This window comes from Cynocephalus volans, chromosome 7 (genome assembly GCF_027409185.1).
Source record: "Cynocephalus volans isolate mCynVol1 chromosome 7, mCynVol1.pri, whole genome shotgun sequence".
Lineage (NCBI taxonomy): Eukaryota > Metazoa > Chordata > Mammalia > Dermoptera > Cynocephalidae > Cynocephalus > Cynocephalus volans.
The window spans coordinates 67,059,257-67,074,396 of NC_084466.1; the positions used below are offsets into that span (position 1 = coordinate 67,059,257).

A 15,140-nucleotide genomic window follows, 5' to 3' on the forward strand; every position below is an offset into this window, starting at 1 on the left:
CAAGGGACGCGCTCAGCTGCGGCTCAGTAAGCAGTCGGGAAAGCTTTCACGGATGTGACTGGACCTCCGTACCTCTCCTTTCAGTGGTTCCATCCTTCCTGGGCCTTCAGCTTCAGTGGGTCTTCTGAGTGGGCTCCTTCCCTTCACTTAAACATGTGCAGAGCTCCTGCTATGTGTCTGGATCAGGGCTAGGTCCTGGGGATACAAAGATGAGTCAGGCAGACTCTGCCCTAGAGAGTCTAATAGGTAACTTTAATATACTATGAGGTGGTCAGAACCGCACAGGCACAGATGAAGGGCTCCGAACTCCGCCTGCTGTTCAGGGAAAGCTTTTTGGAAGAGCGGATACCTGATCTTAGTTTTAAAAAGCAAGAGTCAGCCAAAGGTAGAAAGGTTGAAAGGGTGTTTCAGGCAGAGAAGATGACACGAATAAAGAAAATATATGTAACAACCACAAGCCAACCAGCTGAATGTTTCATTCATCTAGTACATACTCATATGTGGACTGCAAGATGAGTTTCAGAAGGTGAGGTTCCATTAGGAACTCTTTCCTAAACTCCAAACTGTTATAAGCAACTTCTTCCTTGTCTGGAATGATCTCAATCTGAACAACTCCCAGAGACCAACTCTTGTTTCCCCCACAAATACTCACATACCTCAAACCTGCTCGACCACCAGTCTTCACCATTCCATTCACCCAGTTGCTTGGGCCAGTGTCCTAAGAGCCTCTCTTCCCTCCTCAGACGCCATCTAACAATGCACCAGTCAAGCCAGTCAGTTCTGTCTTCAGAATGTATCTTGGGCCTGACTGCTTCTCACCACCTCCGTTATTGACATCCAAGCCCAGGTCACCGTTGGCTCCTACCTGGACTATTGGTTTCCTGGCTTCTACCCTAGACTTTCTTACAGACAGGACTCTATAGCAGCCAAAATAATCCTTAAAAAACAAAAAGCAAATGTGATTCTCCTACTCAAAACCCTCCACTAGTCTCCCATTACTCAGAACAATCTCCTAACCTGGCCTACAGTTCACCCCATGTCCTTATCTGATTTGACTCCTGCCCATCTGGATGACTCTGCCACCTCTTGCTGCCTTGTGGGTCCTCTGAACCACCAAACCTGTCCCTGCCTTGGGATCTTTCCATTTATTCTTCCCTCTGCAAGGAAAATTTGTCTCCATATCACCCCTTTTCATTTTCCCACCATATTCAGTTCTCTGCTCATGTCTATCTTCCCTCAGCCTTGCCTGCCCATCCTCTCTAAAAGAGCACCCGTCCCTGGCTCCTAATTCCTCTCTACCTCCTCTCCAGCTCTGTTCTTCTCTGTAGCATTTATCAACAATACCTGGGGAGTGGGGGGACTTTAATGTATGTCGTCTCTACCACTGGAATGTAAGTTCCATGACAGTTGAGACTCTCGTCTTATTCTCTTATATATATCCCTAGCTTTTAGAATAGTTTACCTGCTAGTGTTAGGACAATAGGTCCTCATTAAATGTTATTAAATATTAAATAATGATGACATAGTAGTTCCTTATTAAATTTTGAAGGAATGGATGGGCTTGTATACAACATTAAGGAGCTTGGCTTCAATTCTGTAAGTGATGGGGAGATGGGGGCAGATGTACATTTTAGATAGATCACCCTGGCAGTAATGTGAAGAACACAGTGGGGTCATGACAGGGAAGCAGAGGCAGGAACAGGAAATCATCAGAAGGCCACTGAGGGCAGGGCAGTCCACCTTCCACACTGCTGCCAGTATTGTGTTTTAAACACAAGTGTGCACACACTCATGTACACACACGTGAGTGCTCATACACAAATCAGGTCATGGTGCTTCCAGTGTCAATCAGGACTTGTTGGCTGTGAATACTACAAAAGCAACTTGATCTAACTTAAGTGAAAGGGATGCTTGATAAGCAGGGAGACCAAACTCACAGACCCCTAGAGTCCGGATGATGTAGCATTTTCCAGAAAGAGCCAGGAACTAGGGCCTGAGAAGCCACTACAAACTTTTTTTTTTGGCAGCTGACCAGTATAGGAATCTGAACCCTTGACCTGGGTTTTATCAGCACCATGCTCTCCCAAGTGAGCCAACTGGTCAGCCCTCATTACACGTTTTGACAGTATTCTCCTGTCTCTTATCGCTGCATCCCTCAGCCTATCTGTTTTGTTCTTTTCTGTCTTTCTTTGGTCCAGTTTTCCTGATAATGGGATAGAAGGTGACTACCCTCATAGCCTCCCAGTTTTTACATCTCCTTCAAGAAACCAGCCCAATCTGAACTAATATTTTCTATGAGTGTACTTCAAAGAGTTCACAGAAAAATTTGTATTAACTTTCGATTCTATTTTTCCATGAACTTTTTGAAGTACCCCTGTATTCTGAATTCTGTGTATGTGGGAGATGGATAGGTTGGTCTTCTGGGACTATCACATCCATCTAAAGAAATGGAGTCACAGAGGACAAACATGCCTACTGAGAGTCAACCCTGTGTTAAACTGTGAGCTAGACAGATACCATAACGGAGTCTCTTGGCTGCCCACCGTCCCTCCCCTACAACACACACAACTTTATTCCTTTTTATATATTCTAAAGATAGCCCTGCTAATGCATTCTGGTGATCCCAAGTACAAATTCAGTCACACTTAACTTCTCCCAAAGTTATATCCAGCCATGTCATGAGAGACAATATGATGGAGACATTTGTTCTCCAAGCCCATTACTAAGTTCCTTTCCAAGCCTCTAGGTAATGTCCACTCCTCTTCTGTTTTGGTCTTTATCCGATTCAGGTATGCAATTACTGGACTCAGTGATAAAGTTGACCTTTCTTGCCTACCAGTTTCATTTTTGAGAGTTCTCAAATCCTGTAATCTTGCCCAGTGGGTGGGTCTCTGTGGGTCCTGAGGGCTGCTAAACCAGGAGAAGGCCCCTGAGGGGCCCTGCTGATCTTCATTGTTCTTGGTCTCAGCCACTGATGGATACCAGTGGGCTCTTGTCTAAAATCCCCCAGTCACCATGACACACCCATCTGAAATCTGTACAGTACCTAAGCGCGGATTGCAAGGGATACCAAATGTATTTGGTTCATGGGTTTCAGATAATGTGTAGAAAGAATTCAAATAGAGATGCCTGTCTATGTAAAATTCCCCATATGACTTGCCCAACTACAGAGAGTTACATGCTTCCTCTATTCTAGAAGAATAAATGAGCTAGAAGAGGCAAGATCTTTTAGGACACTGTGATGGGAAAAAGCCACTAAGAAGAGCCTGTAAGTCTCGCCTTGTGTTTCTGTCCATTAGCATTGGCCCCCTTCTGTGGACAGCTGGAGGCCACCTGGCGACAAGTGTGCTGCATTGGATGGAGCTGTCAGGTGGCTGATACCTGAGCACAGTCCCTGGTGCTCACTCTGGTGGCTCTGTGCCTTGTCTGAGTGGCACTCCCAAGTTCGTAGGTTCCTAGGATCTCAGCGTCTGGGAATACAGAGGTGGTGGCAACGCTGCTGTGCTCTTAAGATTGAGCTTCTTAAAACAACATTGTTACCATATTATTGTCCTGTTTAAACATCCTTCTTGGCAGCCTTTCACCCTCTGTTTCTCAAATCCTTTTCCAGCTTCTTTTGCACAGCTTCTCCTCTTCAGCCCTGCTGGTTTACTGTCTCCTGCTCACACCCCTTGGCCTTGGCTGCTACCGTCTTGGCACTGTCCCTCCCACCCCCTCTCCCCTTTCTGTGGTCTCCAAGTTGTGCCAACTCAGGACCCACGTCCTTGACAACCCTTTCTCCAAGGAGCACTTCCTCCTCAACTTCAGAGCATCTGTATTTCTCCCTCACTTAGCAATTGTATTACTTTGTGGCATTTATTCTGTTATTTTCCTAATTGCTATTATAAGCTTTTTGCAGACACCAGTTGTGTCTCACATATCTTTTATTTCCTCTGCTATACTGTTCCATACAGTAGCCACTTGCTACCTGTAGCTATTGAGCCCTTAAAAATGTGTCTCATCTGATCAAGATGTGCTGTAAGTTCAAAAATACACACTGGATTTCAAAGGTTCAGTACAAAAGAATGAATAATTCTTATGGTGACTAAATTTTGAAAGGACATAATGTTTTGGATATATTTGATTGAATAAAGCACATTGTTAAAATTAATTTCACCTGTTTCTTTTTTGCTTTTTCAACGAGGCTCCTAGAAAGTTTTCAGTGACACCTGTGGCTCACATTTGTGACTCGCTGTATGTTTGGACAGCGCTGGTCTAGAGTGCTCAACACAGTGACTTGCACACAAGACATGCTCCCCAAATCGTTGGTTGTTTGAGATGAATGAAGAGAAACAGCCTATTTCACCTGAGCAGTTTTCACTGTGACTCACCCTTTTCTCTTGGTTGGTGGGGAGCAAGGGACAACTAATTTCTATCCCCACTAGGTAGGACCCAAGTCCAAGAAATAGATATTAATTAAAGAAGAAACTCATCTGAATGTGAAAATAAATGCCAGCTCCAAATACAGTCTCCTGACTTTGTAAAGTGAAAGACAACTTAGAGAGAGAGAGTATAAGAGATTTGAATAACAAAACGGACTTTTAGAAACTGCTTAAAAGTGGCTTACCTTATCTAAATTTAAAACTTTCACCATTGAATGATAAATCTGTGTTTCAAAACAAAATGTTTTCACTGTGCTGGACAGCTGCCCCCCAAATTTTTTTCTTTTGAAAAAACACTAAAATTTTAAGATTAAAAATAAAAGCTGTTTTCTACTATAGAGTACCAAAGGAATAAGAGGGTGAGCATTGAAACAAGCAAAAAAAAATCTTAAATGGATACAGTGAGAGAAGCTCTGGATCTTCCCAAAAGCTGGCTTTTCTTTCCCTCTGCCTCTTCCCTTTTCTTCCTAGCACTTCTTCCCTTAGGTTCCTTTCCTTTCTTACATTCCTTTCCTTTAAAAAAAAAAAAATTCCTACATTTATATATCTTTCTCTCCTAATTATAATATTGAATTAAAGCACATTTAAATTGAAGTACATTGCTTATTTACTTCTTTAATTCTCCTATAATTTATTTTTGAATGTAATATGGCATAAAGATCTAACTTTTTTTTTTACAGATAGTTAACCAGAGTACTATTTTGTAAATCCGCCATTGTTTTCTTGTTGATTTGTAATGACAGTAATGATTATTATTATTGAGAGCTTGCTATGGGGTGAGGCAGTGTTTTGAGAACTTTGCCTATATTTAAATTCCTGGTTGTGTTTCCTGAATAAAGGTTTTCCTCATTTTTAAATGAATTCATTATTATTATTTTTTTCTTTTCTTTCATTAAAAAATACAAAGTAAGTTACTTTTCCACTTTGGCCCCCAATTTTTTTTTTTTTTTTTTTTTTTTTGTCTCTCTGGGAGTTGAAGATCTCTCATAAAAACAAGTGCCCTGCCTTAAGTAAGTGCCCTACTTTAAGACTGGAAGAGGAGTTAGCAAGACCAAGAAATCACTTTTCCATTTCTCACCAGGGATGTTACTTATAGGTGTCTTTCAGGTTACAGAAAAGATGGAAAAAAGGACGTGTGCACTCTGCCCCAAAGATTTCAAGGAGTTTAGCATCCTGTACTTTGCACAATCAGAGAATATAGCTGCTCATGAAAATTGTTTGGTAAGTTACTTGAAAACTTACTTGAAAGTACATGAGTACTTTTAGGGTAGGACATATGAGAATAGATAAATGGCTCAGTAGTCCCGCCTTATCCTTGGTTTTGCTTTCTGTGGTTTTAGTTACCCGTGGTCTGCCATGGTCCAAAAATACTAAATGGAAAATTCCAGCAATAAACATTTCATAAGTTTTAAATTGTGCGCTGTTCTGAGTAGCATTATGAAATCTCATGCCATCCTGCTCCGTCCCACCCAGGATGTGAATCAACCCTTTGTCCAGAATATCCACGCCGTATTCGCTACCTGCCTGTTAGACACCCAGTAGCTGTCTCAGTTATCAGATCGACTGTCATTTTATCGCAGTCCTTGTGTTCAAATAACCCTTATTTTACTTTTCTGTCTCTCCAATTACTCAGGTCTTCTTTTGTGAGTTTCAAAATTGTTTAATATTTTGTTTTTTTTTTTCAGTAGAGGTCCAGAATTTTGGGTTAGGCTTATTCTTGGGTTTTTGTTTTGTTTTGCTTTTTTCTAATACCTCTTTCTTTAACTGAGATATTATCGGGATATACAAACACTACTGATTTTTATTTATTGATCTCATCCAACAACCTTGCCAGATTATTTTTAATTCTAAAAGTCTTTAGATTCACCTGGATATTCTATTTAGATAATCCTCATCTGTAAGTAAGGATGATTTTATTTATTTCCCTTTAATCTGGGGGAGTCTTAATTTCTTTTTCTTGTTACTGCATTTTTTCTAGAACATTCTATCATAGTGGTGATTAAAAGCAGTTAAAATAGGGAGTTCTGTCTTGTTTCTAATATTAATGGGATGCTTCTAAAGTCTTATCATTAAATTTTGTATTTATTTATTTATTTATTTATTTTGTCTTTTTCGTGACCGGCACTCAGCCAGTGAGTGCACCGGCCATTGCTGTATAGGATCCGAACCCGCGGCCGGAGCGTCGCCCCGCTTGCAGCGCCGCACTCTCCTGAGTGCGCCACGGCTCGGCCCTTTGTATTTATTTTATTAAAATAAGGAAGTTACCTTTTATTTCTAGTTTGCTAAAAGTTAGAGTATTGAATATTAAATGCTTGTTCTGTGTCTATTGAAATGATCTGGATTCTTTCCCTCTTTCTCTGTCCACAAACAGTGCTAAATGATTTGTTCTGCTTTTTTATGTACATAATTTGATGGTTTTTTAAAATCTCAAACTTATAGAAAAGTTGCACATACAGTACAAAGAATTTATTTTTGGTTGGAACCATTTTAAATTAAATGATGTGTCATCTGTCCCGATTTCTATCTTTTTTTATTTTTTATAAACTTTTTTTTTTCACGATTACAATATAACCAAAAAAATTGGGAAATTAACATTATTACATTCCTCTCCTCAGACCACCCAGGTTCCACCTGTTTTCCTAATAATATTCTTTAAAGGATTGCAGCTCATGGGTTGCATTTAGTTTTCATGTCTCGAGTTTTTTCCTTTTAATCTGTCAGTAATGTGTTATATATTTTTTTTATGATGTTAAACCATTCTGAGATCAACACTATTTGATCATTATATTTTATTCTAATATGCTATTGATGTTGATTTGCTACTGTTTTTAGTTAACTTTATTGGCACAATTTGCATAAGGCAGAATGCACCCGTTTTAAGTGTTGATTTTGAAGAGTTTTGAGTCACATAACGCACCAGTGTAACCACTACCATGATCAAGATATAGAACATTTCTGTTACTCCAGAAGGTTCCCTCAGGCCCTTTGCAGTCAGTTCCTCCCTACCCTAAGCCCCTATAGATTAGTCTTATAGTTTCTCAAATTTCATATGAAAGGAATCAGTAATATGTACTCATTTGCGTCTGGCTTCCTTTGCTCAGTACAGTGTTTTGGAGATTCATCCATGTTTTTGTGTGTCTGTATTGCATTCCTTTTTCTTTCTTTGTAGTATTCCATTGTATGGATATATCACAATTTGTTTATTCATTCCCCTGTTGATAGACATGTGTTATTTCCAGTTTGGAGCTAGTATGATAAATCTGTTATAAACATCTGTGAGTCTTTATGTGGACATATGCATTTATTTCTCTTGGGTGAATATCTAGAAGAATCATTGGATCATAAAATAAATGTGTGTCTAATTTTATTTTTTTATTTTTTATTTTTTTTTAAAAAGATGACCGGTAAGGGGATCTTAACCCTTGACTTGGTGTTGTCAGCACCACGCTCACCCAGTGAGCAAACCGGCCATCCCTATATGGGATCCGAACCCGCGGCCTCGGCGCTCCCAGCGCCACACTCTCCCGAGTGAGCCACGGGCTCAGCCCAATGTGTGTCTAATTTTAAAAGTGATTGTGTTATTTTACACTTCTACCAACAGTGTGTAAGAATTTCATTTGCTCCACATTCTCATCAACACTTGATGTTTTCAGTCTTTTTTAATTTTTGTCAGTCTAGTGGGTGTATATGAGTATTTCATTGTTGGTTTCAATTTGCCTGAAGGTTAATGATATTGAACATCTTTTCATGTGCTTATTCACCATTCATAAATCTTTTATGAAGTGTCTGTTCAAATTTTTTGCCCATTTTTAATTTAATTGTTTGTCTTATTATTGACTTGTAAGTTTTTCCAATGTTCTAGATATAAGTCTTTCATCAGATATATGTATTGTGAATATTTTCTTCCATTCTCTGGCTTGCCTCTTTGTTTTCTTAGCAATGTCCATCAAAGAGCAAAGAATTTTAATTTTGATGAGGTCCACCTCATTTTTATTTATGGTTTCTGTTTTCGTACTTACTTTTTTTTTTTTTTTTTTTTTTTTAGTGGCTGGCCAGTATGGGGACCCATGACCTTGGTGTTATATGGCTCTGTTCTAACCAGCTGAGCTAACTGGCCTGCCCTGGTTTCTGCTTTTTATAAGAAATATTTGCCTATGCCAATGTCACCAAAATTTTCTCTTACATTTTTCATGCCTTTGTTATTTGAGTATATGTGTAATATTGATCTTCAATTCAGAAGGTAGGTTGGATTCTTTTGGTTTCAAGTAGCACATAGAAACTTGAGCGGGCCTAAACATAAAAGGGGATTTGTAATAAGATTGTGAGGGCATTTCATGGCTCCTAAAGGCAGGCATGCAGGTAGGTCTAAGAAACAGGAGGTAGAAAGCCATCAGGAAACTAGAATGTCCTTTCTCTAGCCCTCAGTTTTGCTTTTCTTTCTTTGTGTACTAGCTTGCTCTGATCATGTGGCTTCAGCTGTTGCTTAGGTCCTATTCCACATTCCTAGGATAGGGAATCTGATTGACCCAGCTTGGTATTAGGGTCCCACCCAGGTCCAATTAGCCATTGTGGGTTAGGGTTACTGAGTATAAAACATGCCTGGGGATTTGGGTTCTCCCTAAGAAGTAGGGTGGTCTATGGTCTGCTCATACACTCCAAAAGGTGGTCACTGTTCAACCCCCAATCCATCTTCCATTCCTGGTGAGTACTTTTTGGTATCATTTTCTGACTTTAGCTTTCAGTATTACTTTGTGCATACTCTGGATTTTTTTTCCAATCTGCAGCTGTATTCTTCAGCACTTGTGGAATGTGAGGATCCCAATTCACCTAATTATGATAGAAATTTTGATGTGGAATCAGTAAAGAAAGAAATCCATAGAGGAAGGAAATTGGTAAGTGTAAATGATTTTATTATTCATACAGGATGAACAGACCCTCAGGGGATGCATTCAAAAGAAAGTCTATTTGATTGATAAACCAGGGATAGAGAAGCATCTTGGAGAGCTGAAAGAAGTAGGACCTCTACTGGAAACTTAGCTTCAACTGAACATTTAATATTTTAAAATAAACTACCACACCCTTCATCAGTAAAGTAGATATGAATTAGATGGTTTTGGCTATAAGTAGAAGAAACCTCAACTCAAATTGGCTTTAAGAAAGAGGATGTTTATTTTCTCACATAACCAAAGGAAACACCTGCTTCGAGGTTGGTTGATACAGTGGCTCTATGATGTCATTGGGGTCCAGGTTCTTCCTCTCTGCCCTCTTGTCCCCACATCACCTAGTCCCCTTGTGGTTGTAGTGGGGGAGGCAGCAACTGGAGCATCAAGCTTTCTTGTTCATATCCAGCAAAAGAGAAGGGTCATCCCCACGCATGGAATAGGAGCCCTTCTGAAAGTTTAATTAGGTTGCACCCCTTTTTCTGCACCATTTTCTGGGGGTGTCCATACTAATCAGGATCTACCCTTGGAGCTGGGGTCAGCTCCCCATGAGTCATAGGGGGCTCACTGGAAAGGAAGGAATGCTGAGGAGTTATCCTACTGGGCTCATTACAATCGACCTCCTCTGTGAAAGGCCCTTACAGCTTAGCAAGCGGGACAGCAAGTGTGAGTGCCCCACACTCTGACCACAACCACAGTAAGGTTAGTGACCAGGGACAAATATTTATTTAGTCCTTGCAAGGCATCAGCAGCATCTTGCAGTAGGTGTGTTACACACATTGCTCTATGAAGACTCCCAGCTATGATGATGATGCCCATTTTGTAAATAGAAGAAATGGAAAGTCCAGAATGAAGGAGATCAGTCCTGATGGAAATCTGCAAATTATGCTGTCTTGGACGGTGTACACAATATTGTAGTAGTTCTTGAAGCAAGTCATAAAAACAGACTGGCTCCTGCCCTCAATTTTTATACAATATTAATCAGAAAGACTGGACAGTGATATCATTAGTGCTGACAGGGAGGAAGAAGCTGCTGGAGTCCATCCCTAGGACTTTGGGTATGATAAGATGGGTAAGCAAGTAGCCCCTTTGATTAGAAAGTAGCAGACAGACCTCACCTGAAAGATTGCTTTTTTGTTGCTCTTTGTTTATTGCATTTGAGTAAGGAGACATAGAGTTAAAGAAACCCCACCATTAGATTGTAGTGGTTGTACACATATGAAAAAACTCAGGCTGAGGAATGAGGGCAGTTGACTGGAGGCGTAATATTCAGAAGGAAGCAGGTGCACCTGAGGGTTTTTGCAGACTTTGAGATGCAGACTTTGCTACTGGGAAGACTTTGAGATGTGTTGGAAGTGGAGGATAAAGGGGAGAGGAGTGAAAAGTTACCTGATATAATAGTTACCCACTCACTAACAGGTACTTGTGGAAGCCTTGTTGTGTGTGGGCAGATTCACAGTGCACACCCCATGGGGAAGACAGGCCAGTGCACGCAGTTTCAGTACAGACGGGTAAGTGCTTTGAGAGAGGTCAGCAAGCAGGCCCTTAGCAAGCAGCCTCCTCCCTGCAGCTGGGGCTCAGGAAGCCTTCCTAGTGTTGGGGGGTAGCAGGGTGAAAAGGAAGATGGGGAAGGGGAATTCCAGAAAGGGAATGGCATATGCAGAGGTGTGGAAGGCAAGAAAGATCAGGGCACATTCATAAAACTGCGAGCATATGACTCTCCGAGATATTCTCTTTACTGAATTCCTAGAATTCCAGAGGGTATACCATAATTCGTGAAAGCATTCCTTTCTTGTTAGATGATGAGTTAACTCTGAGTTTTCACCATAACAGGTAATGCTGCAACACACGTTTGTACGTACATATATCCTCGTGTACTTATTACTGTAGAACAGACTCCTAGAAATGGAACTGCTGAGTTGAAGAGATTTCCTTTTAAAATTTTTGAACTGCACTGACAAACTGTCCTCTTGGAAAGGTTGTAACAATTTATACTTCTGTGCATAGTGGATAGAAGAGAACTTTTCCCAGCCCTTGACAAAAATGAATATCACTACTCGTTAATTTTTGCAAGTCTCATAGAAAAGCTTTACCTTGCATTTCCATGATTATGGAAGAGGTTGAACATTATTTCTGTTTAGGTATCTCCCATGCTCCCAGCTCACCCAACTCCAGCAATTCTTCACTGATCCCCTTAAAGTCAGTGGCCCCCCTAAAGCCAAGGCCCACCACCACGATCACTCTCTTGCAAACACCCTGGCCTCCCTCTCCCACCACCCCACACACTTCCTTACTCACCTAGCAAAGTCCCAACTGTGGTTGAACCCTTCTGTCTGTTGTGTGCATAGGCTGCGTAGCACTAGTACTTGAGCAGTTGAAGAATTGGAGGAAAACCTGCAAATGCACTGACTGATCTTTGATTCATGGCCACCAACCTCAAAAGGGCCCTCTACACTTTCGTCATATGTTTGCTTCACACTCCATCCTGTACATTTACTGTTTTATTTTACCTCCTCTCTTCTCTCTTTAAAACCTCTCCCAACCCCAGGCTGATTTTGCCTAGTTTTTCCTGAGAAAATGGAAGCCTTTAGACAGAAACTCCCATTACCCAAACTACTGCCCATCCACCTCTGTCGGTGGACTCTCTGACCTGCCTCCTGTCAAAGCCACTCCTCCCCTGGGCTTTGCAGCCACCTGCAGCCCTCCTTCAGGACTAGGTTCTTGGATTTCCCTATACGCACTTCACATCAGTATCTCCCTTTCTACTAGATTATTCCCCTCAACTGATCATGTTATCTTAAAAAAGAAATCCTCCCATGTACACAAGAAACTGGTCAAATATCACAAATGTCACTTCTGAGTCCATATTTGACTTTTCAGCAATATTTCACACGGTTGTCCATGCGCTGCAGCTTGAAGCACTTTCTTCTTTTTCCTTCCTGATACACACTCCGAGTGTCTCCAGCCTTTATGGCTGTTTCTTCCTAGGCGTCTTGGCTGCTTTCTCCTCCTCTGTTCAGCCTCTGAAATTTGGAGTGCCTCAACGCTGGGTCCTGGGCTTCTTCCTCAATCTGAACATCTTTCCTACATGGTCTCACCCAGTTGCCATGGCTTAAATATCACCCATATGCCAAGGACTTAGAAATCTATCTATCTCCAGCCCTATCCCCTTCCTAGAATTCCAGATTTCCACCTGACATATCTACATGGATATGTAATAGCATCTCATGTTAAACTCACCGAAAAAGAACACAATTCCATCCCCTACACACACACACTCTCTCCATCCAAACTTGCTCATTCTTCACCCCAATAAACAGCATCATCATTCATCCATTTGTCTGAGCTAGAAATCTAACGATTATCTTTTCCTCATCAGCCTCCCAGGCCAACAGCAAGCCCATCAGTGCTATCTCTAGACATTTCTTGCATCCACCCACCCATTGCTGTCAGTGTCACTGATCCACCATAGTGAAGTCACTGATCTCTCTTGCTGGGCAGTTGCTGAAGATTACTGATACTTGCCCTGCTTTCTCTCTGCCATCCCTACCCCAACCCATTCTCCACAAAGCAGCCAGAAGGATCTCTTAAAGATACTAATCAGTATATGTTCCACTTGCATGAAGATGAAACCCAGCTCCTTACTCTGGTTTGTAAGTCCTGCATGATCCAGCCCTTCCTTACCTCTTTGATCTTACCTGAGACTCTACCCCTTGGCCCCTCGCTGCTCCAACAACACTGGCTGTCCCTCTGGTCCTTCTGGTAAGCTTGGCAGTGGGGAAGCTCATTCTTTCTACAAGAACTCAAGGCCCTCTGCTTAGAATGTCTTTCCCCTGCTTTGTTGCATGGCCAGAGCTATTCTTCAAATTTCAGCTTCTTTATCACCTCCATAGAGGTGACACCCAATCTACTGACCACCCAGTCTGATATAAGGACCCAAAGATACTCTACACATTCTACATTGTGTAGAATTAAAATACACTTTGTGAGATGTTTTGAAATTTGCTTTATTTGATCATTGTCTATCCACTAGAATGTAAACTTAGATTTAAATTTCCATTATTGGGCCGGCCGTGGCTCACTCGGGAGAGTGCAGTGCTGATAACACCAAGGCCCCGGGTTCGGATCCCATATACGGATGGCTGGTTCGCTCACTGGCTGAGCGTGGTGCTGACAACACCAAGTCAAGGGTTAAGATCCCCTTACCGGTCATCTTTAAAAAAATAAAAAAATAAAAAAAATAAATTTCCTTTATTTGACCATTGTACATTCTCTCTACTAAAATGTAAACTTTATGTGGGCAGGTACCTTCTCTGCTTTGTTCACTAGTGTTTTCCTTTTTCACAAAACAGTGTCTGCCACTTCAAAGCTACTACATACTAAATACTACATACTTATATACTCTTTAAATGAATGTTTATTAGCCATTTGTATTTCTTCTTCTGTGATTTGCCTGTTACCATTTTTCTGTGGGTTATCAGAATCAACTATTTATGTGCTTGCTTGTTCTGCCCTTGGGATATTGTATGAATGATCTCCTGTTCTGCAAGGTGGCTTCATTGTGCCTCCATGTCACTCAGACAGAGTATGATGCTAATCAGCCTTGGTCCTGACCAGCTGAGTTTCTGTGGTCACACTATCTGCCGAACCATCTCTACATCACCTTCATATATAAAAATACAAGTAGATATGTAAATAAAAGCAAGGGATCAAATACATTAAACTAAGAAAAAACTGTATTACCCAGAGGGTGTGTTTTTTAAATTTTTACTTTTGGGCCCTACTACATAGATTCCAGAGAGGTTTCCCTGACTTCATCTCACGTTATCCTCAACAGGACCTCCATAAGGCAGGTCCTATACCCTAGGAAGGAATCTGAGCGGGAGAAGTGCTGGCTTGAGGCTGTGCTGCTCTCTGTGGCATAGCCAGCAGCTGCTTGTGCCCCAGGCTCAGTGTTCATAACAGGACTCCTTGCCTGGAGCTGGACAAGTTTGCCAGCTCTGCTTTGTAGAAATCTCTTAAAACGAGAGATTGTTTCTGAAACAAAAAGCGTTTTCTACTTTTAATCAGATCATTACAAAATAGTCTGTGCCAAGTGTTCTAGTTAGCTAAGGTTTTGCTGATATTTCCAAGTGAGAGGCCAAATGTAAGTACTTAATGTTTGTAGCTGAAAGTGGAATTTTGCTAATGATGTTCAGGATAAAAACATAGGGCTGCTGACTTAGATAGCATTTAATGATATCTTTAACTTTTAACAAAGATGATGAAAAACGCGTTTACTCATAAAATCTGTTCTTCTGTAGAAATGCACATTTTGTGGTGAAAGAGGAGCCACCGTGGGATGTGACTTAAAATCCTGTGCCAAGAATTACCACTTTTTCTGTGCCAGGAGAGACAACGCATTTCTACAAACTGATGGAGCTCGAGGAATTTATAAGTATTTAATAAACCAGTTTTAAAACTACATTTTGGGGGGATTGAGATAGGAATGGTTAGATTAAGACAAGGACACTTAATTTCATGTAAATGGTTTTCAAATGAGAACATGGTTTGGGGGATGCCCAGTTGGAAACCTGACCTCACAACATCCTCCCTAAATAACTTAAGAAGAAAATAATTTAAAGTCTTGGGTTTTTTGTTTTTGTTTTTAATTTCTCTGTATCCTTTCCTTCCTGTTGGTCATAGTGTTTGTCACAATGGCGGGAATGACCTAAAGGGTGAGCAAGAGACAGGAACCAGTCCAAACTTGTTGTTTACTGCAAACAGGAAGAGGTCCTTA

At 41.0% G+C, this 15,140-nt stretch overlaps 1 protein-coding gene across 3 annotated transcripts in view; it reads left to right on the forward strand.

Moving 5' to 3' along the window:
* Positions 1-15,140, forward strand: part of SETDB2 (SET domain bifurcated histone lysine methyltransferase 2) — an 86,603-nt gene that overhangs the window by 59,180 nt on the left and 12,283 nt on the right. For 2 of the 3 annotated variants that reach the window (XM_063103512.1, XM_063103510.1), the window contains 3 exons: positions 5,518-5,642; positions 9,206-9,313; positions 14,665-14,798. In XM_063103512.1, the coding sequence (XP_062959582.1) occupies positions 5,518-5,642; positions 9,206-9,313; positions 14,665-14,798 (367 nt within the window). The remainder of the gene's footprint in view (positions 1-5,517; positions 5,643-9,205; positions 9,314-14,664; positions 14,799-15,140) is intronic. The other variant, XM_063103511.1, reaches the window with a different exon arrangement.